This window comes from Podarcis filfolensis, assembly GCF_964270895.1.
Source record: "Podarcis filfolensis genome assembly, chromosome: 12".
NCBI lineage: Eukaryota > Metazoa > Chordata > Lepidosauria > Squamata > Lacertidae > Podarcis > Podarcis filfolensis.
Genome location: NC_139614.1, coordinates 4986690 through 5013480, shown reverse-complemented (window position 1 = coordinate 5013480; position 26791 = coordinate 4986690). Strand labels below are relative to the sequence as shown.

The 26791-nt window shown below is 41.6% G+C and overlaps 1 protein-coding gene across 2 annotated transcripts in view; it reads left to right on the top strand.

The window, feature by feature from the left end:
* POU6F2 (POU class 6 homeobox 2) overlaps nucleotides 1-26791 on the top strand; it is a 314592-nt gene that overhangs the window by 231469 nt on the left and 56332 nt on the right. For both annotated transcript variants that reach the window (XM_083577989.1, XM_083577990.1), the window contains exon 5: nucleotides 10894-11213. In XM_083577989.1, coding sequence (XP_083434115.1) covers nucleotides 10894-11213 — 320 coding nt within the window. The remainder of the gene's footprint in view (nucleotides 1-10893; nucleotides 11214-26791) is intronic.

Sequence of the window (26791 nt, the reverse complement as noted above, 5' to 3'; positions counted from 1 at the left end):
CAAATTGCAACATTAAAATACAAATATACATTTAAATTTCAAAAGCAATAAGGATGTCAAGCAGCATGCACTGATGCCATAAAAACGTCAGCAGCAGCCATCAGGCAGAAAATTAAGGACACAAACAAAGACACACACAAAGTACTGGATAAGAGGATGTCTCCTAAGCTGTCAGGGATGGAGTTCCACAACTGAGGTGCCACCACAGAGAATGATGCATCCAAAACAATGGACATTCCCCATTGGCAAGGTGGTAGCTATCCACAGGGTCCAGAAAGGGCCAGCTGAGGAGAGGCCATACGGCTCTCTCTGTATGGCACCACCCCTTCTCACAAAGGCATTTCCCATGACCTAGACACAATTGGCTGGTCCCTCCTAGCTTGCTTTTATTAGCCAAGAACAGCAAGGCCCAGCCCACGTGGGGTTGGCTGCACCTCCTGTCTACATCCTCAGTCAGTAACAGCTGAAACACATCCCACAATACTGAATCAGACAGTGCCTTGGGAACCTTTGCATGCAGAAGAAGCAAGCACGTGCTCTGTAAAGCGCAAACAAGCTTCTTCTAAGGCACAGGTGGCTAACCTGTGGTCCTCCAGATGTTGCTGGAGTCCTGCTCTTATCGGCCCCAACCAGCCTAGCCCATGTTCAGGCATCCCAGTTCGTCTAAATGTGATGAGATGTTCATTTAACGTGTCTAGTTCCCCCCGCCAAAAAAAAAAAAAAAAAATACACACAAGAGGAGGCAGTCAGAATTGGGACCATGGCATGCAGTGTTAGGGATTCTTCTTTTTCCTTCCCACGATCTAATGATATGTGCCCCAGAAGAGAAGCCCCCACTGGCTCCAATGGAACTTCCCTCCCAGAGATGACAGTAACTTGGAGGTTGTGGTGCATTATCATTGGGACCACTGTGAAGGTGAAAGTAGTTTATCAACTAATAAAAACCACACCCATTTCTCCTGCACTTCAGTCTTGATCCTTGTCTCCCTGTCACCCACTTTTAGAGTGAGCGGAAGCTACACGTGTTAAATGCATTCACACATTTAACAGCATATATTGTTTGGCCTTTAATCTATAAACAAATTATTATGGAGGCTTTAAACACAGAGAATTATGTTCATAAGTGGAATGTATCTAAGAAAAGGATCAGAAGACAGCTTGTGGGAGTTTCGGCGTAACAGCCCTTCTGCTCCTGCCACATGTCAATGAAATGAGAAGTTGCTGAATGGGAATCAGATTCTAGAGTAGGAAGTAGTTGAACAAGTGACCTTGGCAGCATCTTCCTTCTGGCTGTGACAGCGTTTGTCAACCCGATGCCTTCTAGACGTTTAGGACTGCAGCTCCCATCACCTCCAGCCAGTACAGCTGTGTCAGCTGAGAAAGATGGGAGTGGTGGTCCAACCATCTGGAGGGCACCAAGTTGGAAATGCCTGGATTATGAGGTAAGAAAAGGTGGCAGCCCAAGAAGAACACCAAAAGCAGAGCAGGGCAGCGGTTCTTAGCCTGTGATCCTTGGACAGGCTTCAGGGGGTCCACGAACAAGGCACGCACACAAAAATCATGGCTTTTTAACTTCAATTTCCTTTACGTTTGAAAATTTTCTTTGTAGAGTGTTATTAAGGGAGTTCATAGCTTTCATCAGATCCTCAAAGAGGTCCATAACCCAAGGAAGGTTAAGAAGTGCTGTAACAGGGGGTTGTCTCAGTTCATGGAAGATGAAGGATCACTAGGTTAGCCTGATTTAAACCAGGTTTTCAAACTTCTGTCACTCTGCTTTCTAGCACATGATAAATTAACCTGTGATCAATTCAGTGCTATTTTTCTAGAAAAAGAGGTACCAGAACTCATCCTGAACGTCTCCCTTGTTTTCTTATAATGGCAATGGCGCCCGCCTATTTGTTAATAATACCGATTCATTGTCTATTTCACTTTTGCATATCTATGTATAACCCTCCCCACAACACACCAGTGAACAACTATTTGTACTTCAGTTTCACCAATGAATGTGTTTTGTGCCCATTGTACATTAAAATCTCCTTAATTGCCCTCAAAGTCACTTTTAGATCACTCTGTGAATGCCACACAATTCCTAGGTGAGATCCCAAGCTGCAGGGGACAAAGAATAACTTGTCAGACAAGCGGTACCCTGATGTGTTTAATTAGATATTTTGCTGACTGCATAGGCAAATGTAGGAGCTCTGCTGTACACCCCATATTCACGCACAGCTGTAGAGATACCTTTTCAAAGGAAACAAAAGGAAGGGCAAAAGCAATGTCAATATGTTGGCATTATGTCTGATGGTTTGATTTTAGGCACATTAGACAGCCTATTGTGTTAAGATTCCCTCACTATTAAGATACTGTTGTTACAAATTTGTATTGCACTGGTGTCTAGAGCTCTTATTGTGAGAGGTTCCCATTGTGTTCCTCTCACTACAAATTACTAGCACGAGATATTCCCTGGTCTAAAGAGCTTTTCATTTATTTTGAAGCCATCTTAACACACACAAGATGAGAGGAAGAATATAATGAAAATTCACATGTTTAAATAAAGTGGGTTCTTGATTTTATTCAGATGCTTACCAGACTGACATTAAAACGAGGTGCCGTGTAGAGGTATAATAAGGGCCCTCAGATAAAGCGTTTCACAAGCCTAAATCATCATTCAGACACAATGCTCTCTGCCGCGCTCCTTGGTGAAATGAGGGAGGGTGCTATGTACGTGACTTGTTTTGTCGTGGGGAGGGGGGTCCTTAGATAAGCTGACATTGGGAACCAGCCATTTAAACTCCCCCAACCAAAACACTTTGATCCACCATCCCATTGTATTGCTGAAAGCCTTGTTTTCAGTTGTGGTAACTTCACTTTTAGTTAAGGAGAAAGATGATTTACTTCAAAGTGTCTCTTTGAAGATACTTGTAATGATGACTGATGTTCAAAGAAGCAAACCCTTGTTACTCCTGGATAAATATTCCCGAACGACACAAAAACAAAACGAAAGCACCCACCAACCCTCCAGTTTCGTTGTAAACAAGTTAGATGAATGAATGTTGCACTGATAATGTAATCAAAATGCACAGAATGGGCCAGATAGTTCTGCAGGTAGCCTGGCCTTGACCACACAAACTGTTTGAAATTTCCGCCGGGGAAAACAAAGTAGAAATTCAGATCCTGGCATTTCAAAGCTGAATTTTCCTAATCTGTTTGAAATCAAAGAATTGAAAGGGGAAGAAAAGGTCACTTATTCCAAGCCACTGTGTGACATTTTCAGCCACAGCCTCTTTGACCCAGCTCAGCTTACATGATCTAGACAATGTATTACCACCAGCAGATGTTGAATACAGCACTGAAACTTGCTAGTAGAAAATCACACATCTGCACTGGGTTCCTGCTGGCTGCTGGACATACATTAGGGTGCAGGCTCCATGCTGGCACCTGAATGCAGTATGCATAGGAGTGGGTTCCCTGTTTTGGGGGTGACACCAGGTGTGTGGAATTCTGCATGGCCATGTAATTTTAGCCATGTTGGGTGTCATGTTTAAATTGAGCCCAACTCTTGTTCATTCAAGCAAGTAAGTGAAATTGTATGATCAAGAGGGAGCAAAACAAAGACTAGGGTCGCTAGTCAGCTTGAGCTGGTGGGGGACTCAAATTTAAGAAAATGGGGGCAGATGTATCCATGTATAAGACAACCCCTAATTTTTGACATTATTTTTTAGGGGAAAAAACTAGTCTTATACACAGAAAAATACGGTATGTTAAAGCATAGGGATGGGAAACTTGTTTACCTCCAGATGTTCTTTAATAACATCTCCCTTCATCCCTATGTATTGGCCATGCCAGTTGGGTCTGATGGGAAATGGAGTCCAACAACATCTGGAGGGCCACTGGTTCTGCACAAAAACAGAGCCCAGAGTGCTACTTTTGCAGTCATGGGAATCTGAAATGAGTGGGACAAAGAAATCCAGAACAGTAATGGGGAGAAGCTAGAGCTATGTGTGGGTTGTGATGATGACATCTATCTATCATCTATCTATCTATCTATCTATCATCTATCTATCTATCTATTTCTATCTATCTCTATCTATTTCTATCTATCTATCTATCTCAGTTCTGAACCTCTATTGTGTTCTGCACCTCTTCTCCAAGAGAGGTGCATCATACAAACCAGATATCAGACAAGAATATTTGGTTATGGGGCAGCAACTGGAGAGAACAACTTCTTCAATGCCATATTATTGTTCAAGTAATCAACTATTGAACAAAGAATTTTTATTATTTTAAACCATAAAACAGTTAGTTGTTTGGGTCCCATATACCTCGGAGAATGCTTTTTCTCCTTTGTCCCATCAGGACTACTAATATCAACCAGAAGTGCCTTATTGACTTTACCATGCTCCAGGTGTTAAGAGCAAAGGGACCCAGAGATATTGCTCTGTGGCTGTACCAGAGCTGATGGAACTTCTATTCCCCTACAGGAGCCTGAATGCCGTTAAGCCTTTCCCGTTTAGAACAGCACTCAGCAGCCACAGCTGAACACATACTTACTCCCCATCAGCAAGGGAGATCTGGGAGCAGCCATGAGAATGTACAGCTGAGTGGTCTAGTCACCTCCAGATGGTGATGCTCAACTGCATCCCGTTGAACTGGGTGCATGCATTTTTTGTTGGGTGTGCCCGCCAGGGGCCATGTGCATGACTAGTGCTGTGTGACTGGAGCTGGATCAAGACCACAGGGATGCAATTTTATTTTCTATATATAATTAGGGTTGCAGAGCTAACCTTGTCTACTCAGAAGCAAATCCAGTTAGAATCAATGGGCTTAATCCTACGTAAGTGCAGCTTAGGTATTCTATTTCTGTTGTAACCAAAATAAATAAATAAAAACGGGATTCCAACACACACACACCCCCAAACACCATTTTGAATGTTGCTCTGCTACCTTTTTTCATGAGTCAAACCAATCTAGAGAATGATGTTATAGCCCTCTATACAATATGGTGTTTTAATTCCCATTTGCACCGAGGAAGCAAATAGTGTATTAAAATCTAATTTCTTCAGCCATTTTCTTGCATTTGGACATTTAAAATAAGTTAGTACAGTTTTTACAGTGCACACAGGGAAACTGAATCAAAAACACTGTCATAAACCAAGAGGAAAAGAAAACAATTACATTACCTTCAGGTGAAAGCAGCTTCAAATATATTTTATGCTGCTCTTTAGTTGATCTTCCTAACCAGAACAACCTGAAAAATGATTCCAGTTTTCAACATTACAGGGTTGGGGAGGGCGAGAAATAATCAGTTTTGAGGTAGACATTTCCATACTTTGCAATATTAAAAGATCACAAATTGATAAGTTATTAGAATTTCTTAATGTTTGAATTTTGTTGCATTCAATATTTAAGTTGCACGAACTTCTCAAAGAAATTATTCTAGAGCAAAAAATTAAGGTTGTAATTAGCCCCAAAAAGAATGCAGAGTAAAGGCTTTTTAGTATGTTGCCTTGGACACAAAGATAGATAAGGCCGGCTCCAGTATAAGGATTTCTTTAAAACAATTATTTTCCCCTTATTTATTAAGAGAACCTATCAACAGAAGAAATCCCTAGGGCTGATTCAGAATGTATTCATTACTATGCATATCGGCATAAGCAGTTGTTTAGCAAACATGTATGGCAATTACTCAACAGCCATCTTTAAATGTGTTTCATGAGTCTGTTGGATGAGTGTGGAGAATGTATGCAAAGTGACAGCATGAATAGGGCCACATGTGGCCAGGTTGACATGCATATGTCTTCCATTATATTAGGAAATGGACATGTGTTGTATCATTTGGGTAGTTCGCACAGTAGTTTATCAACGTCTTTATTATCTGATTTGAATCTAGCTGCACACATTCCCATTGACATCAATGGGACATGAGTTAAGTCAAGGCCAGCTCTTCCAGTTTATTTTAGTGAGACCTAAGTGCAACAATTCCATTCATTTGCAACCCTATGATGATTGCTTCGGAAGTTAATATGCATGGAAACTATAGCTATTAAATGAGGGGTGTACAAAATCTGCGGTCGGTTCACATTGTTGATCACTGTTTGGTGATTTTCCATAACGGCTGGGAAACACACGATGAGTCTCTTGTCAATATGTGAAGATCCTTGGTGTTTATGCAGATTCACCAGTGAACTCACACTCATCCCATCACAATCACCACAGTGTTATCTTGGAATGGGCAGCGCAGGGATGCTTTCAACTCTGGATCTAGCTCTTCATAATTCTTAAACTTCTGCCCTGAAACCCCAAACATGATTTTATGGTAGTCGGAGGCTGCCAGTTCCTTTTGCAGCCAATGTATTTACTAGGAGACAGCCAATTAATTTTATACAATATAGGGCACTCTGCAACCATCAGGATGCCTTGACTTTTGTTCCCTGTATTGACCTAGACTGGATTTGAACCACTGATCTAGAAGTAATATGCTCTGTAACCCATTAGTAATCTGTTGAGGCATCAAGTTTTAGCCTCACCCTCTTTGCCCACCCCCCTCTATCATATAAAAACAGCAACTTTTCCCTCCTCAAAAGAGAAAATTGAGCATATATGGGGGAAAACAGGCATTTGCCCACACCCTTCATTACATAATACGTAGCAGTGTAAATGCAGGCTTACATTAGTCTATTCATTGTGTGCATTCAGTCTCTAGAAATCTACTTCAAGGAAAATAAAAGGAGTATTGCTCATTAAAAGATAAACAAGATAAGAAAAGCAGACAATGTCAATGTCAGCACAGGCCCAGATCCTTAAGTTAGTTACACTTTTCAGTTTGAGGCAATATATAAATCTATTCTCCATTACTGGGGTGGGGGATGGGGAGGAAGGGATTAGTCTTCTCAAAACAGCGAGAGCCAAATTCTCTGCTCAGTCAAATACGAATAGCCTTAATGTATGATTTTCTCCTTTTTAGTCCATTGTACATTGCATTATTTCGCATTAAGGCACAATTGTGTAACATCTGCAGAATTATGGAAATAAAAGACTGTGGGGGAAAGTAACACAACAGAACATGTGGTAGAGGGTTGCTTTAGATGCCCAACAGATATTTTGCCTGATACAAGTACACTTCAGTAATCAGGCAGAATCAAGCCATATGCATCCATTGAGCTATGTGAAGACATTTAGAGTGTACAGGGAACTCTTAATTTGATTGATTGATTGCAATTATTTATATCCTGCCTTTCAGGATACAAATCCATTAAAGCTGGCTTACAAGTAACATTAAAACTGCATTAAAAAACAAACTGCAGCTGTGGGGGGTTACGTTCCAAGGCACCATGCACATCAGTGAAATCGTGTATATTTGAAACACCATTGAAAAAGTCTACAAATACTCTGTTCTGGCCCACACCATTCCACCTCTTTCTTTGGCATTTTTGGATCATTTCCAGGTTCAGCATGATGCGTGTATGCACAGTTGTGAACAAATTGAGTGTGCATAAATTGGTGAGTGTGTGTGTGCCTTTGTTGTTGTTGTTTGGTCGTTTAGTCATGTCCGACTCTTCGTGACCCATGGACCAGAGCACGCCAGGCCCTCCTGTCTTCCACTGCCTCCCGCAGTTTGGTCAGATTCATGTTTGTAGCTTCGAGAACATTGTCCAACCATCTCGTCCTCTGTCGTCCCCTTCTCCTTGTGCCCTCCATCTTTCCCAACCTCAGGGTCTTTTCCAGGGAGTCTTCTCTTCTCATGAGGTGCCTTTATCATCATATAAAAACTTGTTAGGATCCTTCCGACAGGACAGTTTTTAGGATTGGGAGAGAAAGCCCAGCAGCAGCAGAGCCTGACAAGTGGTGTCCTGTCCTGGGCCCATTGTTGCTTGTCTTTATAAACAACTTGAGGGGATGCTAATCAAATTTGCAGATGGTACTAAACTAGGAGGGGGAGATAATGCCGCAGAAGACAGAATCAGAATTCAAAATGACTTTTACATATTGGAGAACTGGGCCCAAACAAACAGAATAAAACACAATAGGGACAAATGTAAGGTTCTGTACTAGGCAGGAAGAACCAGATGCACAAATATAAGATGGGGGGTAACTGGCATTCCAGTAATACTTATATATTTGCAGTTTGCAAATATGAAAAATGCTGGATTTAGCTCTCTGGACCTGATTAAATAGTGAGGGGATGGGAGTGCCTGAGTTCCAAACCCAGCTCAGTGATGACATGCTCAGCAGGTGTGACTGATATTTGTCCTCATGGCTGTGGCTTCAGATCTCTTGACCACTGAGGAGGAGCTGGGTCTTAAGGTCTTCCAGGGGAGGGGGAATTATCTCAGGAAGCCTGGATCATGCCATCTTGGTAGGTTTGTACTGGCGGGGTTCTACATTTGACTGTTGCCGTCCTCCCAGCTGAGCTTTTGAGAAGGAAAACATAGCTCAATGGTTGAATGCATGTCTGAATCTTGGTAGAGGGTCTGGAAAAGGTCTTTGCTCCAGTCCTTGCAGAGTTGTTGCCGGTCAGAGTAGGCGAGATACTGCTAGACTAGGTGGCATCGACTAGATGGTCTGGCCTTTATATGATGACAAGGACCTTGAGCTAATCACAGGATTGTTTTGAAGATGCCATCCTGAGTTCCTTAGAAGAAAGGTGGCATATGAACATGATGAAAATGACAAATTTACAGCCAGTAACCCTGATCCAGCTATAATCACAGAAACTAGTCAGGTATATCTACTGATGCATCCCTGTTTATCTGCAGCCAAATTGCTCAATACGGTCTGATGGGTATCCTAGTGGAGCCCATTGCCCATCCATACCTCCACCAGCATAGTAGGTTGTGTACAGGTCTCTCTGGCTGGATAAGGGTGGTAGACCTTAAAGCTTCCCACTACAGCAGAATGGAGACCGTACATCAAGGTGGAAACATTTCAAGCGGGATTTAATTTGAAGAGGGTAGCACAGATTGGAGCCAGCAGATCTTTGGCTGTCCTGACTCCATCCCTTTCCCCCACACATATGGCCTCTCTCAAGGGCATACACTGGCTGTCTCCACCAGGGATATGCCAGGACTCCAGCAATCACTTGTGCCCACCTGCAGTTTAGGTGGGTGCAGTCCGGAGTTCCCAGTAGTGGAACCCACTGACCAGTGGAGCATGTCGCAATTGGACAGAGAGACACCCCCCATCTTATCCAACCCCCCTCTAGCATGGTGCAATGGATGCTTGGATTGTTCTGCCCTTTGGGCAATGGCACCAGCAGACACTGGAAGATCTGAATCCTGAGGGACTCATGAAGAAGGGTAGCCAACAATTCCCATCTTGTCAAGTAGTTCTGAAATATTACATAGAGGGGTTGTCTAATGTTTTTTTCAACATACAGAAATTCTTCTTCATTAACCTTCCAAAAATTTGAAAATACGCTAATCTTTTCTGGATACTATTTTAATTATAGTAATGCACCATCCAATTAAAGTTAAGGACCATGGTATCTAAAAATGCTGGCATTTGGCTCGATTGTGTCTAGAGTTAAAATAACACTTGTTTTGCAAATCTCCAGGGTTCTGGCTCTCTTCTACAGTTCTTGTCTTAATCTGTTTTATCCTGACGTGCATCTTAATTTCTTTGGCACCATGCATATGCTTCCATGTATAATCATTTAGGACCTCCAGGCAACTTTGCACTTTAGCACTGAATCTTATTTTATTCCTTTTAATATCCTTCACCAGCCCACAGAGCTCTACAGCCATAAAACAGCTGTAACAAATTGAGGCCGTTTTCTTCTTATCCATTTGCACAACGAGACTCCTAGGAATTTCCTTCTTGGCTTGTGATTGTCAATTATATATTTCTTTTAAAGACTTTTTAAAAGTTCAGTTACCCCATCATCACATTCTCATGAAGTGAGCTATAAAGTGCCAGTATTTCCATTTTACAGATGGGAAACTGATGCCAAGAGACACTAACTTGTCTAAAGCTGATCTGCAAAGACAAAGAAAAAAGAACTGGGATTCAAACAGAGATCTCTCTCCCAGACCTAGGCCACTTTCTGGTGGACAACATTGACTGCTGAAAAAATTGTCACCAGAAAATTTATAGCAGGGGCAGCTAACTTGTCCTCTGGATGTTATTAGATTTCAACTCCAATATTGGCCTATGGTCAGGGATAATGGGAGTTGCAGGCAAGCATGGCCAATGGTCAGAGATTATGGGAATTGTAGTTCAATGACATCCAATGGGCCACAAAGTAGGTGTCCATGATTTACAGTGATAGCATTCATTCTGTTGCTAAGAAGCGTTAACCTATTACTTTACTCAGTATCTTTATAGGAGGGCTTCATAATTTGAGACTCATAGAACTGAACACCAACTATGTGTTTTGGCATCTCAGGTGTTTGGCAACTGCCCCACAGGCTCAAAAAACATTTCTTAATGCTTCTGTTCAGCTGCCAAACATTAATTGTCGGGTTCTCTTCACTTGGCAAGTGACTGGCAGTACAGACCTGCCCTACAATCTTTTCTGTTCTTCCAGCTTCCACTTTCTTGGCTCCCGCTAATTTCTGGATTCTAGTTTCCTTCAAGAGGCTTGACCAATGGTGCTTTCTCTATCTATGTTCAAATCATTTCCCCTACCTATGCAAAAGAAGAGTGAGCTGTCTATGAAGACTGCTGTTACTGTAAGAATGTGTCTCAGAGGGAGCAGGAAAATCATGCACACTAAGACTGTACTCGCATTTTGAGCTTTTATATCTGCAGGCAGAAGCCTATAGCAGAGGTGGCCAGCTTTTGTTTTCTCCTCTGCTCTTCTGACAGTGCTCTGGAGTCTGGCAGTATATCTTTGCAATCTACGCAAAGAAACACATGTAATTCTGATTTGAATTTTATTTTATTTTTTACCTGTAGCTACCTCATCCCTGAATTCCCAGCTTCAGCAGCTTCAACAGCTTCAACATCTCCAGCAGCAGCAGCAACAACAACAACAGCAAGGCCAAACTAGCCAGCAGCCACAGGGACAAGCCAGCCAGCCACAACATCAATCTCAGCCACAGCCACAGACGCAGCAGCCGCAGCAGCCGCAGCCCCCGCCTCCACCACAGACGCAGCAAACACAAAGCCAGAGTCAGCCGCCACCAGCTCAGCAGTCTTCAAGCTCTCCTCAAAAGCCCAACCAGTCACCAGGGCATGGCCTTCCCTCACCTCTCACGTCACCAAACTCACTCCAGGTAAGGCCCCTGGTTATCTGAGAATTTGTTCTGGCCACTTCTTCCAAAGTTTATCTTGCTCACCTCCTCGTTTTGTTTGAGTAACCATTTGCACATGTTTTCACTCGGTTGCTGGCATCCATCTGTCTTGACTCTTGAGAGACAATGGAGCAAACATCTGGGGATGAAATCAAACAGCTGTGTTAGCAGTACTGAAGTGACCTCCCTTAGGACACAAGCCTGGGCAGTGCATGGAAGTCCTGGGCTGCCCAGACAACAAGACCATCCCTTGACCTCCCTGATGTGGTCCAAAGGAAAGCAGAGCAATACGATTGGCACTAGCTTGGCTGCAGCAGTTGCCAGAAGGATGCCATCCAACCATCTTAGACAATTCACTGTGGATTTATATAGGGTTTCCTTCTTAGACTTTTCTTCTCCCAAATATGTCCCACAAGGCAGCAAAGGTTGAGGATCATAGTTTTCCTTCCCAGGGCTGCCTTCCCAGATTGACGAGCCCCACCTGCCCCTCCCTTTCCTCTACAGCATGTTCAGAAACCACCTTCTTGACCGTTTGACCCACTATTTCTCTTGTCTACGACATGGGGCAGGTGGGTAGAGATGGAGAGGTATGGGATAACTGAAGGGAAAGGTGAGATGCCTCCCACAAGCTGCCAGCTCAGCTACTGATGGGCAGACATATCCCCCCATGGTTCTCTCTCCCCTCGTTTTATCTTCACAACAATCTTGTGAGACCAGTTGGGTTGAGAGTGAGTGAGAGACTTAAGGGCAATTAGTGGGCTTCATGGCTGAGCAGGGATTTAAGGGCACGTGGACATAACATCGTTCATCATCATGGTCTCACAGTGGCCAACCAGATGTCTATGGGGAGCCCCAAAACAGGACTTGGGTTTAATTTGTTCAAGGCTGAATGAAAATATTTTTTCCCCAAATCATCTTTTGCCCATAAAAAGGTGGCTATTGTCCTCCACCTCTTTCTGGTCACCACTCTCCTGCCCCTCATACTTTCCCACAACACCCTAGCAACTATCAGCCAGTTTATACCCACTCTTAAGCACCAAGACCTATTTCATTCTTGGTTTGTCCCAGGTATATAGCATTACACTATCATTTGTACCTATTTAAAGAAGGGATACAGGCTGCGTGTGTGTGTGCGCGCACACACACGCACACACAAGTATGGTGGTATTGATGACTAGACGTATGGTGCAGTCTGCAAGCATCTGCAAATAAGAACAGCAGTCTGTGAAAAACAGCTGGTACGAATGTACCCTAAGTCTCCATGTGGCAACAAAGGAGAGTCCATTTCATTCCTCAGGAAGGCAATGATCCACTCACTGCAGGGAAAATAAAATGAACCCTGCAGGGGTTGCATGTACATGCTGATTGCTGCCAGCTAATTTAAATCAATCTTTTGTATGCATGCTGTACCAAACCAGCAGCTTTTACGTAAGCAATAAGAAAAAAGCAAAACTGAACAGTGGGAATTCCTAGACTGCTTTCCACTGAAGGGTAAATGCCTCTTTTTCCAGTGTGTTATCAGCAACTTACACAAAATAAGCCATAGGCACAAGTATAGGAAAGCCAGGGAAATGTGTTTCCCACAGCTTTGGAAGTGGGATGGATTTTTATTAGTTCATCACCCAGCATATTTGCGGAAGCTCATACACAAGTCTCATTCACTCAGGATGTTCTCTGCACTGCAAACGTGCAGCCATACCACCCTGCATGCTTACTTGTAAGACTTATTCGTAAATGTGCATGGGATTGCAACCTTAAACCCTGCCCCCAGGTAACTCTTGGGATTGCTGAGAGGAGATTAGTATTTGCCACAGAGAAGATTCACCTCCTTCATTGAAGTACGCTTCCCAGAATTCTTTGGGGGAAGCCACCAATATGAATGTAGTATGGAGGTCCTCTGTATGTAGTATGTATGTATGTATGTATGTATGTATGTATGTAGTATGTAGTATGTAGAATGTAGTATGAAGGTCCTTCACAGGAGACAGAAAAAGCAGCCAAATTTATTTTGAAACATAAACAGAAGAGAAATCCACAAGATGGCAAGCAAGATAAAGATTCTGGCCACCCCACATCTCTATCTTTGTCTCTTGAAGTTGCCCCTTTAACAGCCTTTTGATCTGCAGCAATGTTACCAGATGGTAAAATGTATGTCAATCCTGTAAAGAGTTTCACCAGCTGGTTCCTGCATAAAAAGCAATCCAGGCTATTTTCTTATTGACCTGATTTGCTCTATTGATTAAAGAGGGGATGGGAAAATCTCACTCAAATGCACATACTAATAAATATTGTTGTGTGCCATGCTGTCATGCTATTGGCTGAATGTTAATTAATAGGTGATAAATGCAGAAGATCACTTCCCATTTGTATGGACAATGTATCTCATCCAGGAATGAGAGCAATTACTGTGCACGCGTGAGTCAGAGCAATGGATGTGCTTCTTCCTTTTCTACAGAAGGCTACATCCCAGCCATGCTAAAGTCAGAGCTTTTAGACACACATCCCAACACATTCTCTCCATCAGGCAAGCAAATGGCATTACCACAATTCTAGGACACATTCAAGCCAGTCAATAGCACTTGAGGAGGCTGCGGAGCAGGACTGGTGAGGAGAGCGGCCTGGGGAAGGGGAATGTCCTTAGAAGAGTCACCTAGGGCTGTACAGAAGTGGCACCCTGGTCTGTGTCTGCCGGTAACCCTATTGATTACAATGGAAATTCCTTCTGAGTCAACATGCCAAAGACTGAACTACAGATGTGGGCCAAGTTTTACGGGGTGGGGAGAGGCAGTTTGGAACTTGGTTGGCGGGGGAAGCATGTTCTGTTTTCATCACAAAAACCTGTTGTTTTGAAAGAGTCCCTGGGCTCGGGAAATCCACCGTTTGCTGCAAAGGTTCCCATGTAGCCATAGCACAAAGGGTATTAGTTTAGAATTCTTTGGCCTCAAAAGCATAAGTTTCTTTAAAAAGGCATGGCAATAATATAGTGCCAATGAGTAATTAAGGTTTGTGGGCAGGCTGTTGTGTTAGCAAGAGCTTAGGGACTCTTTAATAGGTAGATTGATGATGACTGGCCACTAGTTTGATGATGATTGACCCTTGACTGGCCACTAGTTTTATGAGGAAACCATTCTGAGGAAGGATCAGAGTGTGGGAGGCCAGTCTTCCCCTGTATTTTCCAGGTACCAACCAATCCTGTTGCCACAGTGCACTGTTTCTTGCTTCTAAACTGGCAGCTCAGGGACCAGCTGATATTCCTCACTGGCCAGATTTGACCCCCAGCTCTCTAGCTGCTGATGCCTACATTAGAACAAGGGGACTTACAATGGCACGCAGACGTTACTTGACACCATTTTCCACAACCACTATTGTAAAAGCCTCTAAGAAGCCGGTTTGTGTTTGTGTCTGTTTTTTGTTTTTTGTCTGTTGCTTTAACTTAAATATTGACTTGGAATTAAATTCTAGGAAATAATAGCCTCCAAGGTAAATGGCCTTTATGAACTAGAACGAAGCAGTTTCAGTTTGAAGAATATTAAGGGAATAAAGATCAACTAAGTTACAATTTGACAGGTTAAATTTCATTTCTGAATTCTTGATTTTTCATGTGGGTTTTATCTTCTTACATTATTCAGCGGCTGTCTGAAAGATATTGGTTTAGAACAGGGCAACTTAGAAAGATTGTCATGGAGAAGCCAGTAATACAGAAGGATGATTGCATTTATTTCAAAAGGCTCTGAAGGATAACAACAATTATAACTAAAAATGTACAGGTGCTGTCATGTCTTCAGACAGAAAATTAAATGAAAGTGACTTTGTTACATATACCTGAGTGAGGTATTTTACTTTCTTTTGTTGATTTTAAATTGATGGTGGTGTTGGGCTGCAAACAGAGCTACAAAATTCAGAATGATTCTTGTCAGATTTTTCTGTGTCACGCTATGATTTTATTACTGTTTTGCACTTAGGTCAGCAGACAGTGCTGCATTTCCAGGTTGCATGTGTGTAGGTGTGGGTGTGTACAGAGAGAGAGAGAGAGAGAGAGAGAGAGAGAGAGAGAGAGAGAGAGAGAGAGTATATATGGCTACCTGTACTGGTTACCAGGGCCATTTTTGACCACACTTTTAACCTGTTTTGGTGGTTTTACTCCTCACATAGATTGTGATATTCATGAACTTACAGCACAAACATGCTTTTCAGATGCATAGACTTACTTCTGCAACCTTCAGGAGAAAGTACTTCCAGAGTTCCTAACATGAAGTATCATTTCAAGCATGTGATTGAGAGTAAGAACAGAAAACAGTTTACACAATTAAAGTAAACCATACCGTACACTGTGGTAGGAACAGGATAGCAGCTGAAGGTCTGGGTTCTAATTTCTTGCAGTTTATACCAAGGACTTCCAGGCCTCAGTGGTCCTTCTTTTAAAAGTACACACTCATACACTCGTCCAAGCAGACGTGAACCATTTTTTATTCAGTCATACATATGAAGTTGCCAGATCATATTGGTTCATTATACAAATAACCCTTATAAATCCATATCTAATGCAACAGGATCTGATTAAAATCTGCATTTTTTACTTGTGATAAATTAATCAACTTTCAATACCAAGCAATTGGGGAGAAAACAGATAAATCTTAAAATATGACTGACTACTAGAGCTAAAAACGAATAGTCACTGCTTTTGTGTTTGGAGAATTAAAAGGAGGTAAGGGGAAATAAGAAAGGGAAGAGTAGTGAAGAGCCTTAAAAATAAAAGCTAGTAGCTTATTGATAAGACAGAGTTGCCAAAAAGTAAACTAGAAGACCAGTATTAGGTGCTGCTGCTAGCATGGCCAGGGATTAAGTCAGTAAGCTTAGACTCTAGAGAGACTGACTTCAGTTCCTTTCTGCCTGACCAGAGTGACTTTCTTCTCGACCTAAGTAATATTATTTCAGGTTTTCTGCACTAACTGGGGGGGAAATGCATGAAATACTGGCTGTACTTACAGCTGATTCAGGCATTGCCTTGCCACAGCTTTGGCATGTGATAGGAATTTAACCCTTCCCTTCCCTGGTGTGGTCCTGAGGTAAACCCCTCTTCTGAAGAGCTAGTATTTGCATTGCCACCACCTTAATAGCTCCATGTGTCTACTCATGTGAGCCAAACATCCCACTGAAGAGGGAATTCACACAATTTCACAGATCAACTTCTGTGAGCAAGGTGTACTCTGAAACCAATTGATCTGTGAAATACAGTGAGTTCCCTTTTTATGTTAGGCTGCTCATGAGGCCACATGCATAGCCTGTTAAATGCACAATAGCCATAAATTAATGTGAACTTTATATGTAGCAAAAGGTATGCTACCACAGTGGCTGCAAACTGAGGCCCAAACTGATAGCATGAAATATCTAATCACATTTTATGTATCTTGTTTTTTTTCTTGTTTAACTAGAAGGACCATGTGTAATTGTAGTCTTATGCTGTTTTTGAATCCTTGTAAATTGGGGGATGGTGGTATTTTATTTTGACGCTAGCTGGTGCTAGTGTTCGATTCCGTTCTATCCATATATTTGAACCACACAAACGAGAAAAATCTGCTATGCAGAGGAAGAGCTATACTGCGGCTGGAAAAAGAACCCAACTGATTCTCAGTCTTTTACTCACCTACAAAGATCGACAGAAAATGAGGAGATTTCCCAAGGGCTGCCTTGACTGTAGAATTATTCTGACCATTTTCAGAACTCAATGATAAAGCACCTTTGTGTTGTTGAAACCTACACAAAATAAGCAAAGCCAAAGAAGGAACTTGACGGGTAAATAAAAAGAGAGAAGAGGGTGTTTGGGTAGGCAGAAGGAGAGGTGTGGAACATCAAGACTTATAACTACCAAAGAAACCAGCCCAAATAAAAGCAAAGCCTTAGACTGCGAAAGCAGATTCTACTTCAGATTAAATTTTCATGCTAATCTTAAATAATATATCTGGCACCTAGATATTTTATGGCAACGGAAAATAGATGGGAAAGCTCAAGCTTAAATGAGAAAGAGCACCTGCACAGATGCCCCCAAAACTTCGTGAAAGTAAAACACAACAAACAAACGTTGCTTTCAAGGGCTGATTTTCCATTAAAAGAAGAAGATAAAACTGTTTTTCTAAGGAGCTCAATTCAATGTTCACTGACACTTTCAGGAATTTGCTACAAATCTTTGAGATTTGGGAGAGGTGTGGACAGCAAAAATGATATTGCTTTGAGAGTAGGGGTGGAAGGATCTATCAGTTTCACTTCTCTGTTTCTCATTTTCCCAATCTTAAATTCACTTCTCCAGCTTTCTGCAGTCATTTGTGATTTTTAAGAAACAAACACACACACACACACACACACACACATTCTTCAGCATTTTAGGGCAGATTTCTCTTAAGAAACACATTTTTGTCTGTGGTTTTAACTAACGTGCACACTTCTGCAAGCATTTTCTCCTTATATATGTATCTTATTTTCACTAATATAATTCATTTTTATACACACTTCCCCTGATATATGCATTTTTGTAAACGCTGTTTTTCCAGAAAACTGCATTGCCAAATTTGGGTAAGTGCAGATTTTGAAGGATGGCTGCGTTGTGGTTCTTGTATTGTTTTGGAATGTGTGAATTTGATAAATTCAGCTTTAAATGCAAACTGAGTCAAATTTCTCCCCCTCCCCCCATGCCTATTTGAGAGTAGCTGTTTGAGGAAGAGCCATAGTTCCGTGGTCGACCATGGTTTGGTAGGGGTAGAAGAGGCTCCTGTCTGAAACCCTGAAGAGCTTCTACCAGTCAGAGTACTGTGTAGATGGATGAAGGGTCTGGCTCAGTGCAAGACAGGTCCCCATGTTCTTGTTGTGGCAAGTTGACTAGGATAAGGAAGATGTGGGGAAAGTTCTAGCTCTGGTCTCTCAACTGCCATGTTCTACAAACACACACTCTTCTCTCCTCCATACACACAAGCAGGTGGCACTCAAAGGACACATTTCAGCCGGGCTAAAGCACTCAAGGGGGTGCTGTGAGGGATATGGCCTGGGGACAGCCTGAGGTGCCATATTTTGTCCTTTGGCCTGAGGTTTCCATCCCTGATTAAGATGCCGGTGTCTGATCTCTGCCTGTGTTATTAATGGATTTGAATTACTGGAGTACAGTCCATCAACTGTAGAAAATGAGTAGGATTTATATGCTGATCAGTCTGGATACCCACCCTGTATTAGGCAAAAAATATATACAAGAATCTTTTCCAGCAAGCTTTTTTCTATTCCAGGAGCTTGCTACCTTTTGGGTTGATTAAGCACTTGTTCATCTCACTGCAGGGTTTTGAAAAGCTGCATTTAAACAGAATAAAGTGATGTTTAAGGGGTTTGGAAAGGGAATGTGTACAAGAACCTTTCCATTCCCTAAGGAAAGCTCTTCTCTGCTGATGCACTGCTTGGCTGGTCCATCCAAATAAACTCTCTGCAGGTGTTGCTATTTTTAGAAGCGCAGGAAGAATTGTTCTGAGTCACATTTAAAGTGAAAGAAATTAATCTTCTAGTAAAACAATTGGCATTATTAAAGCCCAAGAGGCTAGCCCTGAATTTAATACCAGAAAGCATTTGCTGCAGAATTCACTGAAGTGTGTGGATGGGACATCAGTTGTGTTGGTTTCCCAGTCCTTTGTCCCCTCCCCAAACCACCTCCATAATTCAAAAAAGAAATAGCTTGCAAATAAATACAGAGGGACCTGCAGTTCTTGCATTAATGCAAACCTGCATAATTTACATTTCCCAAATAATACATGAAATGAAATACAGTTAACTTTTGATGCAGTTAAGCAGCCAATAAAAAGTCTACAAAACAGCATATACCAGGGGACAGTGTGCACAAAACTGTGTATAGTAATGAAAATACTGCATGAGAAAAGCATTATGTTAGTGGAAATTCCTTACAAAAATGCATATATTAAGAGAAATACACTTAAAAACATGTGTGAATTTCATTGCAGACTTTTTAAAAAAACGTTCACGAATGGGGGAAAACAGAGCTTAAGTGAAAAATAAACTGAGAGGAATTGAAATGGACAGATTTGAAACTGAAATTGACAGATTACTAAAACTTTCCTGTGCGGATGCTTTCCTTCCAACTCCACACCTTCCATTTGCAGAGCAGATAGAAGCAAGTTTGTGAAGATCCATAACATTGCCAACCATCGGTATCACCCTAGCCAGGTGAGGAGGATAACTTACCTGATCTGTTCAGAAATCAGGAGTGTAGAAATATTCTCCTTACTCCATGGCAGAGCAATACTGAGAGCTGATAGAAACTGAGGTTAGCGAGATTCACAACTGGGTAATGCATTTGGTAAACTGAACAACTGAGTCCATTCAGAAAACCAAAGTACTTTGCACCAAGGTCTCTCTAAGCTGGTTTAGTCATTTGTATCATTCATCCAAATGGCAAAAGAAGATTTTAGCACACTTCAGGGGTGTGTGAAATGTAATGTAGAATGGATGCCTGGGACTGTGGTGGATACATGATACTATTTTACTACATAACTACTGTGCATCTGCATCCAGTGTGTAATCAAATTCTTCTTTCTATTTGGCAAGAAGGAAGCACAGGATCAGGCTACCCTTGGTTAAGAGACCTCACCACAAGATAGTTTAGTGCTTGAATGGAGTTAGATGACTAGCTCACCAAGTGGTTACGTTGCAAAAGGTCATTTGTCTTCATCGTCCCTGAACCATACAACCAACAATTTCCTATGGTGATGGGTTCCTACAGTTGTCCAACTATGAACTGCTGAACAGAAAGGATGGTACATACTTCTTTCTGTCAAGGACCTTCCACAAACCCCAAGTATGTGGAAGACGCTACAGGCAGAGAACTCTGAACTTGTAACTCTGAAAGGCTAGTTGCTTTGCTTTGAAATACGGAGAAACATAAAACCGAACATTTGCAGCAAACTCTAGGAAATAACGTATCATGTCCACCTGTGGATCCTGGTGTAGTTACAGTTGATTTGATTAATGAATGCTTTGAAAATAAATAAAAATGATACTTTCTTTTTTCCCAAAGCCAGGATCATTTGAAAGAGTGACTAAGCACTCTTGGAATGTATGAAATTTGTTGATTGCTGAGTTAGAGCCTGCCATCTTTTTACCGGGGATTGATTGACTGGTGCTGCAGGTCTTTCACACTTGACGCTCGGATTTGACTTGAAAATTCTGCCAAGTCTTTTACTCTGAGATTTATCTTAATTAGATCTGAAAGACCTGCCACAGCAGAATAGTCACACCGATTAAAATGAAAAACAGGAGAAATTACTGATCAAATTAATCATAATGCCGGGTTACAGCTGTAGGTCTGATGTAATTTGCCACTCCAGTGAGTTACATCGGCCCAGGCACAGGGAAAAGAGCTGCTTTTACGCTGATCCGTAACACCAGCCAGCTTCGGGCAGCCCATCAGGACGCTTATTCCATTCGTTCTCTTGGCTTAGTCTGACCTTACTGCGGCTACTAGAAACAAATAAGGGCTAAATAAATAGAGGCGGGGGAGAGAAGGATATATCATTTTATCCCCATGGTCACACCATATATACATGGGGAGATTTTTCTTCTTTTATGCACACAGTACATTCTCTCCCACACCTCTTATACTCCAGCCCACCCACAGACACACTATTCCTGAAGTGTGCAAAGAAAAAAATATCAATCGGTCACGATGGCCAGCTGTGTGGCCTGGGACAAACAAAGTCTGCCATATTTTTTGGAAGCGAAGCTTTTAAAATTAGTGCTGAGAACTATAAATGGCCACAATAGCACATGAAAGCAGGGAAATCCTGTGGAAGATGATAGATCAATAATTACATCAGACATTTCACCTGGCTGGTGGATATGAAGTCTCATTTTTAAATCATAGAACTGCCGGGTTCTTCATCATGCTGCAGAGTACCCTGGGTAGATCATGTGTGAGCTCTAGGGAAGTCAGGAGGGGTACAAATAATTCAAAAAGAGTGTGTGACAGGAAGAGCTGTTGGACAGTAGAATGGTCTCCTTTGGGAGGTTGTGGACTCTCCTTCACTGAAGGTTTTTAAGCAGAGGCTAGGTGGCCATCATAGACGCCAGGTTTAGAGGGCTCTGGATGCAAGGGCACCCACAACGCGGGGCTCCAACACAGATTCCAGTTTCCACTGTCTGAGTGCCGACACAACCCCCAGACCAGAAGTTGCACCAGAGGTCTCGCAAGGCCTCGGACGTGATCTCCGAGACCCCACCAGGCCTCTGAACGTAACTTCCAGTAAAAATTGGAAACTTCCAGTAGAAACTGGAAGTCATGTCAGAGGTCTCACGAGGCCTCAGACATAACCTCCAAGACCCCACAAGACCTTGGAAGTGCCACTGATGCAACGTGACATCACAATGTCTTGTTACATCATGGGCGCCATTGGGCAACCATAACCTGGGGCCCAAGTCAGCACCCCTGATGCCCATCTGTCATGGATGCTTTAGATGCGATTCCCGCATTGCAGGGGTTGGACTAGCTGATCCTTGGGGTCTCTTCCAACTCTATGATTCCATGATTCTGTGAAAAGATGAGAGAAAGCACACCTGTGCATTCAAATGTAGCATGAACAAGGTGCAAGGTGTGTAGCAAAACGATGATTACCACCCTATTACCACCCTATTGCTGGTTGAGGGAACTGTTGCTTGCCCAAGGCTGCCTAGTATTTTCATGGCTAGAGTGAAATTTGAACTGGAAACTTCCCAGATCAGAGAGCACACTCTTAGCTGCTAAGCTACACAGTTCTTTCACTGAAGAGAAAATTTCATGAAAGAAAGAAAGAAAGAAAGAAAGAAAGAAAGAGAAAGAAAGAAAGCTATTTTCTAACAAAAAGCAAGTCTAATTTCAGTTACATTTATCTGGATAAAAAGGAGCATGTAACATATTAAAGATGGTAACTAAGCTCAATAGTAGCGCAGGCTAAACATGGAAGTCAGCTCTTATATAGTCGGAGTTTAAGTCTCACTTGCCTACTCCATTAAGACTGCTGTTGATAATAAGCTGGAAAGAAATTTGCTCAAACATCTCTGCACTATATTGTACCGAGCAAAACGTATTGGGTGAAGGATACATATTCACATTCGGGCCCTTGCTTCTTTACAAAAAAGCATGGTGGGGGTGTACAAAGTGAATGTCTGGGCAGGAGTGTCTTATCCTACATATGATTGCTAAAAGAGAAATAGTGGTATATTTCACATTAAATTATCCTATCTTAAACTTATTTTTTCTTAAACAAGTTACATTGGTTTTAATGGGGTGAAACATTTAATGGTGTCCACACATGCAGAGATCATTTCTGCCCTCTTGTCCCCCTGCCCGGTACCATTTATGGATTGTGTCTACGGGAGTGTCAGGGGCTGGCCGGATGTGCACAGGGATAGTGAAGTCTGATTTGGGAGACGGAATCAGTGATTTGTGGGGAACTGTACCAGCCAGGAGGCAAGAGTTGGAGGCAAGCTTCAGAGCTGGAGGGTGGAGCGCAGGATGGGTGGAAAGAAGAGAAGGAAGAAGTAGGTCAGGCAAGTGAAGGTCCAGGTGCTTCCCCATCCTTGCCTGCACCACTGTCTCCCAGAAACAGCTGGGGAGTGAAAAGGGATGGGCAGAGGAACATAGGCACAGTCTCTGACTGCATGTGTGCAGCCCATCAGGGGAAGGTACATAAACTGGTAGAGAGGTCCCCTGTTGCTGAAACTGCTCCGTAGAACAGGGACCTGAGAATAATTGCCTATACGCTAGATTGGGGTGCATAGGTCTCCAGAGCGCCAGAAGCAACTGTATGTGTTATCTTTGACAATTAAGAGTTAACTATCTGCCATGTGCTTTCTTTTGACTGGGAAGCATGATATGCAGGCAATAGAAACATGGCTAATGAAGGGAACCTGGGTTCCATCGACATAACAATAATTGTGCATTTAAAAGAAAAAATATCACAGGTGTCTGAAAAAATGCTAAGCAACTGAGGTCTTGCAAGATCACAGAACATTCTCCTTAGTTGGCAAGTCCTAAGAATTTACCATCCTACCATTGCTTTTCTAGCCACTTCCTTACACAGATACTTTCAAACAGTGAACAGGAAGATGAAACTTTAGAAGTTGCCCTAAGGTAGCAGGATCAACCTCCAAGCATTTTTCCCTCCAAGCACTGATATTTTTGAAGGTTTGTTTCTTTTTGAAGGAGCTGATCGCTGTGCTGTCAAATGTGCTAATGAAAGGTTTTCCTAAAGTTAATTTTCCCACTCGTAATACAATAAACAAATTTACTTTAACACTTGAAAAAATCCATCCATACTAAAGAGAATCAGTTGCTTAATCCTAAAATTAAAGGTTATTGCATGCAAGAGAAAATAATTACATGCTCAAAGTATGGAAAAAAAGAAAACTTTTTTTAATATGTAGGTATTTGTATAATTAAAGACTAATCAAGCATGAAGGCTGCTGACTAAACCAGAAAATGAGATTGTTGGCAAGCAATATTGCAATGTAAATGCCATTTTTGTTTAAGTACTAAAAAGCTGGAGAAATGATATCTAGAAGAGATTAAAAGCAAACAGCATTGATAATAAATATTTATCAGATTTCAAATGCAACATGATATTTTACATGCAAGATGTATTTGCACCGAACTGTTCAGTCCTTTTTCAGGGTCTGTTACCACCTCTGCTTTTAAAAATGTGAAATAGGCAAAGGTTTATACATTTCCCAGTGACAAGATTTAACACTCCCCAACATGTCAGAATAGGCAAGAGACCTAGTTACACGAAAGACTCTTGCCTATGTACAAGAGCCTGCGTTGCTCCTGGTTTTATGGCGTATGTAGCAACCTCTTTCTCATTGTCTTCTTCTAAACCCGGGAAAATAAGGACTGTGAGGAAGACTAAGTAGGTTCTCGAATTGTGCTGGCAAGCTAGACAAATTCCAAAACTCACTTGCTGCCTGTGCCTGCCCTACAAAATGATAATTCTGCAACCTGCCAAGAGTTTATATTATGTTGCATTAAAGGCTTCCAGATTTTATTGTGCCATAGGTTTTCATTGACCAGATTCCACTTCATCAGATACATGTGTTATCCTTACACAATGTTATTTACACACACAAACACGAAATTCATCAACTTTTTGCTCCATTGTTTACAACTTATCAATATTATTGGACAAATATATCTACACACATGCATCTAATACATTTCATGCATCTAATAAAATGGGCTCTAATCAGCTGAGATGATTGTGTAGGAGAAATGATGATGATAAACATGTATGTAAATCTGTAAATCTTGAAGGTGCTATAAGTGCTATTTCACCTTACCACCGCAACCCCACTATCCTTATCACAGCTACTCCTCTGGAATTTGCCCTGCAATATTTGGCAGGAGAAAATGGGTTAATTTGATTTTGTGAGAGATTCATAATGAACAGGTCAAAGGAGTGAGACATGTACATGTTCTGTTAAAGAATTTTCAAAACACTAACTTCAATACATTTCTTTAAAATCCAAATTTCACATTTAGAAACATATATAAATCATGCAAATAAAATTGTATTCCACAGACATACGTATTTTCCATTTTCCTGAATACATGGTAACATTAGTTTACACTCAGAAAACTGGCAGCTTTTTTCACATTCACCATGGAATCCAGCAAAGTTTGCACACAATCCCTTGGCTGGATGAGGGCAATGAAAGACAGCTCAGACTAAAAGCCATGTTATAGAATGAATACCTTGAGAGGGATGTATAAGTGGATTTCACATATCCATGGAAATTTTAGCCATTTAGTGAAATCATGTTGTAAACTAAGTTACATCCATATAATACTCTTGTGTGATCCGAGTGTCCAAGCAGACTGAGTGTCCAAACAGGAAGGTTGTGATGAGGTGAACAGATACATTAGATACCAATTAAGTACACAGCTGAAATTAACTTTAAAAAAACACACACAGAGCACGTAAATGCACTGAAATGTCAGAGCACTAGAGGGATGGCTTTTCAAGCAACTCTGTATCCCAACTTGCAGTCAGAGTTTGGTACCATCCAACAAGTAAGTATAAAAACATGTCCTTACATGTGCCGAAAGGGGAATCCTTTAGGTCTCAAAGTGAGCTGTGTCAAAGTGAGCTGATTTCAGTGTGGTCAAAAATCAGAATCAAGAAACCTATTGGAGGCAATAATTCTTCTTTCAGAAAATGAAAGGTTTGCCCCAAAGAAGAAAACAAAAGAGAACACTTACAAATGAAATGCAAGCAGAAAAGAAGAGATATTTAAAAAAGAATTGGAGGAGTAGACTGGCTAGGAAAGCAATTGAGTCACTTTGGATGACAACAAACTCAAAGGTGTGCTATAGAAGGAAAAGGAGATTGCCGAGAAGCTGAATGAATTCTTTGCTTCACAGGGGAAGGTATAGGGCTGATCGCTAGAACTGGAAAAAAATCCGCAGTCTAAAGAACTGAGGCAAATAGTGCTGACAAGAGGTGAAGTTCTAGTCCAGGAATGAAGAACCCTTAGCCCTCCAGTACAGCCACAGCTCCCTTCATCCCTGATCATTGGCCATGCTGGCCAGAACATATGGGAGTCTAATTGCAGGTTCCCTACCCCTGTTTAATGAACCTATTTCCATTCAACTCAGGCCATAGCCTGATGAAATTAAACTAAATGCCACTTTTAAAAGATGAGAGTGGTCCTAAAAGTCATTTCCGCATTTGAAAGCATAACTTAGCAATGATGTCTGCCTCTGCCCTCTTTTTCTAGAAGGACACTAGGATGCCAAGAACTCAAAACAACTCAAGTACTGTCTTGTTTATATATTTTCATTGAACTCAATCCCTTCCTGTGTCACACTTTCAGAAATGGGTGTGAGCTGGATGAGCACCCAAAGTCTTCAAATCAAAATTCATGAGCAGTTTTAAATGTTTCTAGGTCTTTTCCAATTGAAAGTAAATAAAGCACCATATGACATCAATTACAGCTTGTTTGACAGTTCCAACCATAATGGTACCCGATTACACGAAAACAGTTCATGTAATGATGTTTGCATTTGATCCAGTCCCCCTTGTTTGCTGAGTAAGCTTTATACTTCATCTATTTTCTAATAGGTTTTTTTGCTATTAAAATTATCCACATTTCTTTAGTGTAAATTGAAGGTATACTTACATAATCGGATAGAAATATTCAGAAAAATGTGAATTTCATTCATCCATATCAACTGATCACTTACATTTATATTCCCTGTGTTTCCCAGGTAACTATGTCCATATAAAGTTTTAAAAATGGAGCCCTTTGCTGGGAAAAGCTTCGCCTCTCAATGCCTGTATGCTATAGAGTTATTAAGCTATTCAGTTATTTATGCTTAAGCCAAGAAATTGTTTCTATAACTACATTTAGCACTAATACAGTCATACCTCAGGTTACAGATGCTTCAGGTTGCGCACTGCGCTGAACCCGGAAGTACCAGAATGGGTTACTTCCGGGTTTCGGGGCTCGCACATGCGCAGAATCACCGAATCATGACCCGCGTG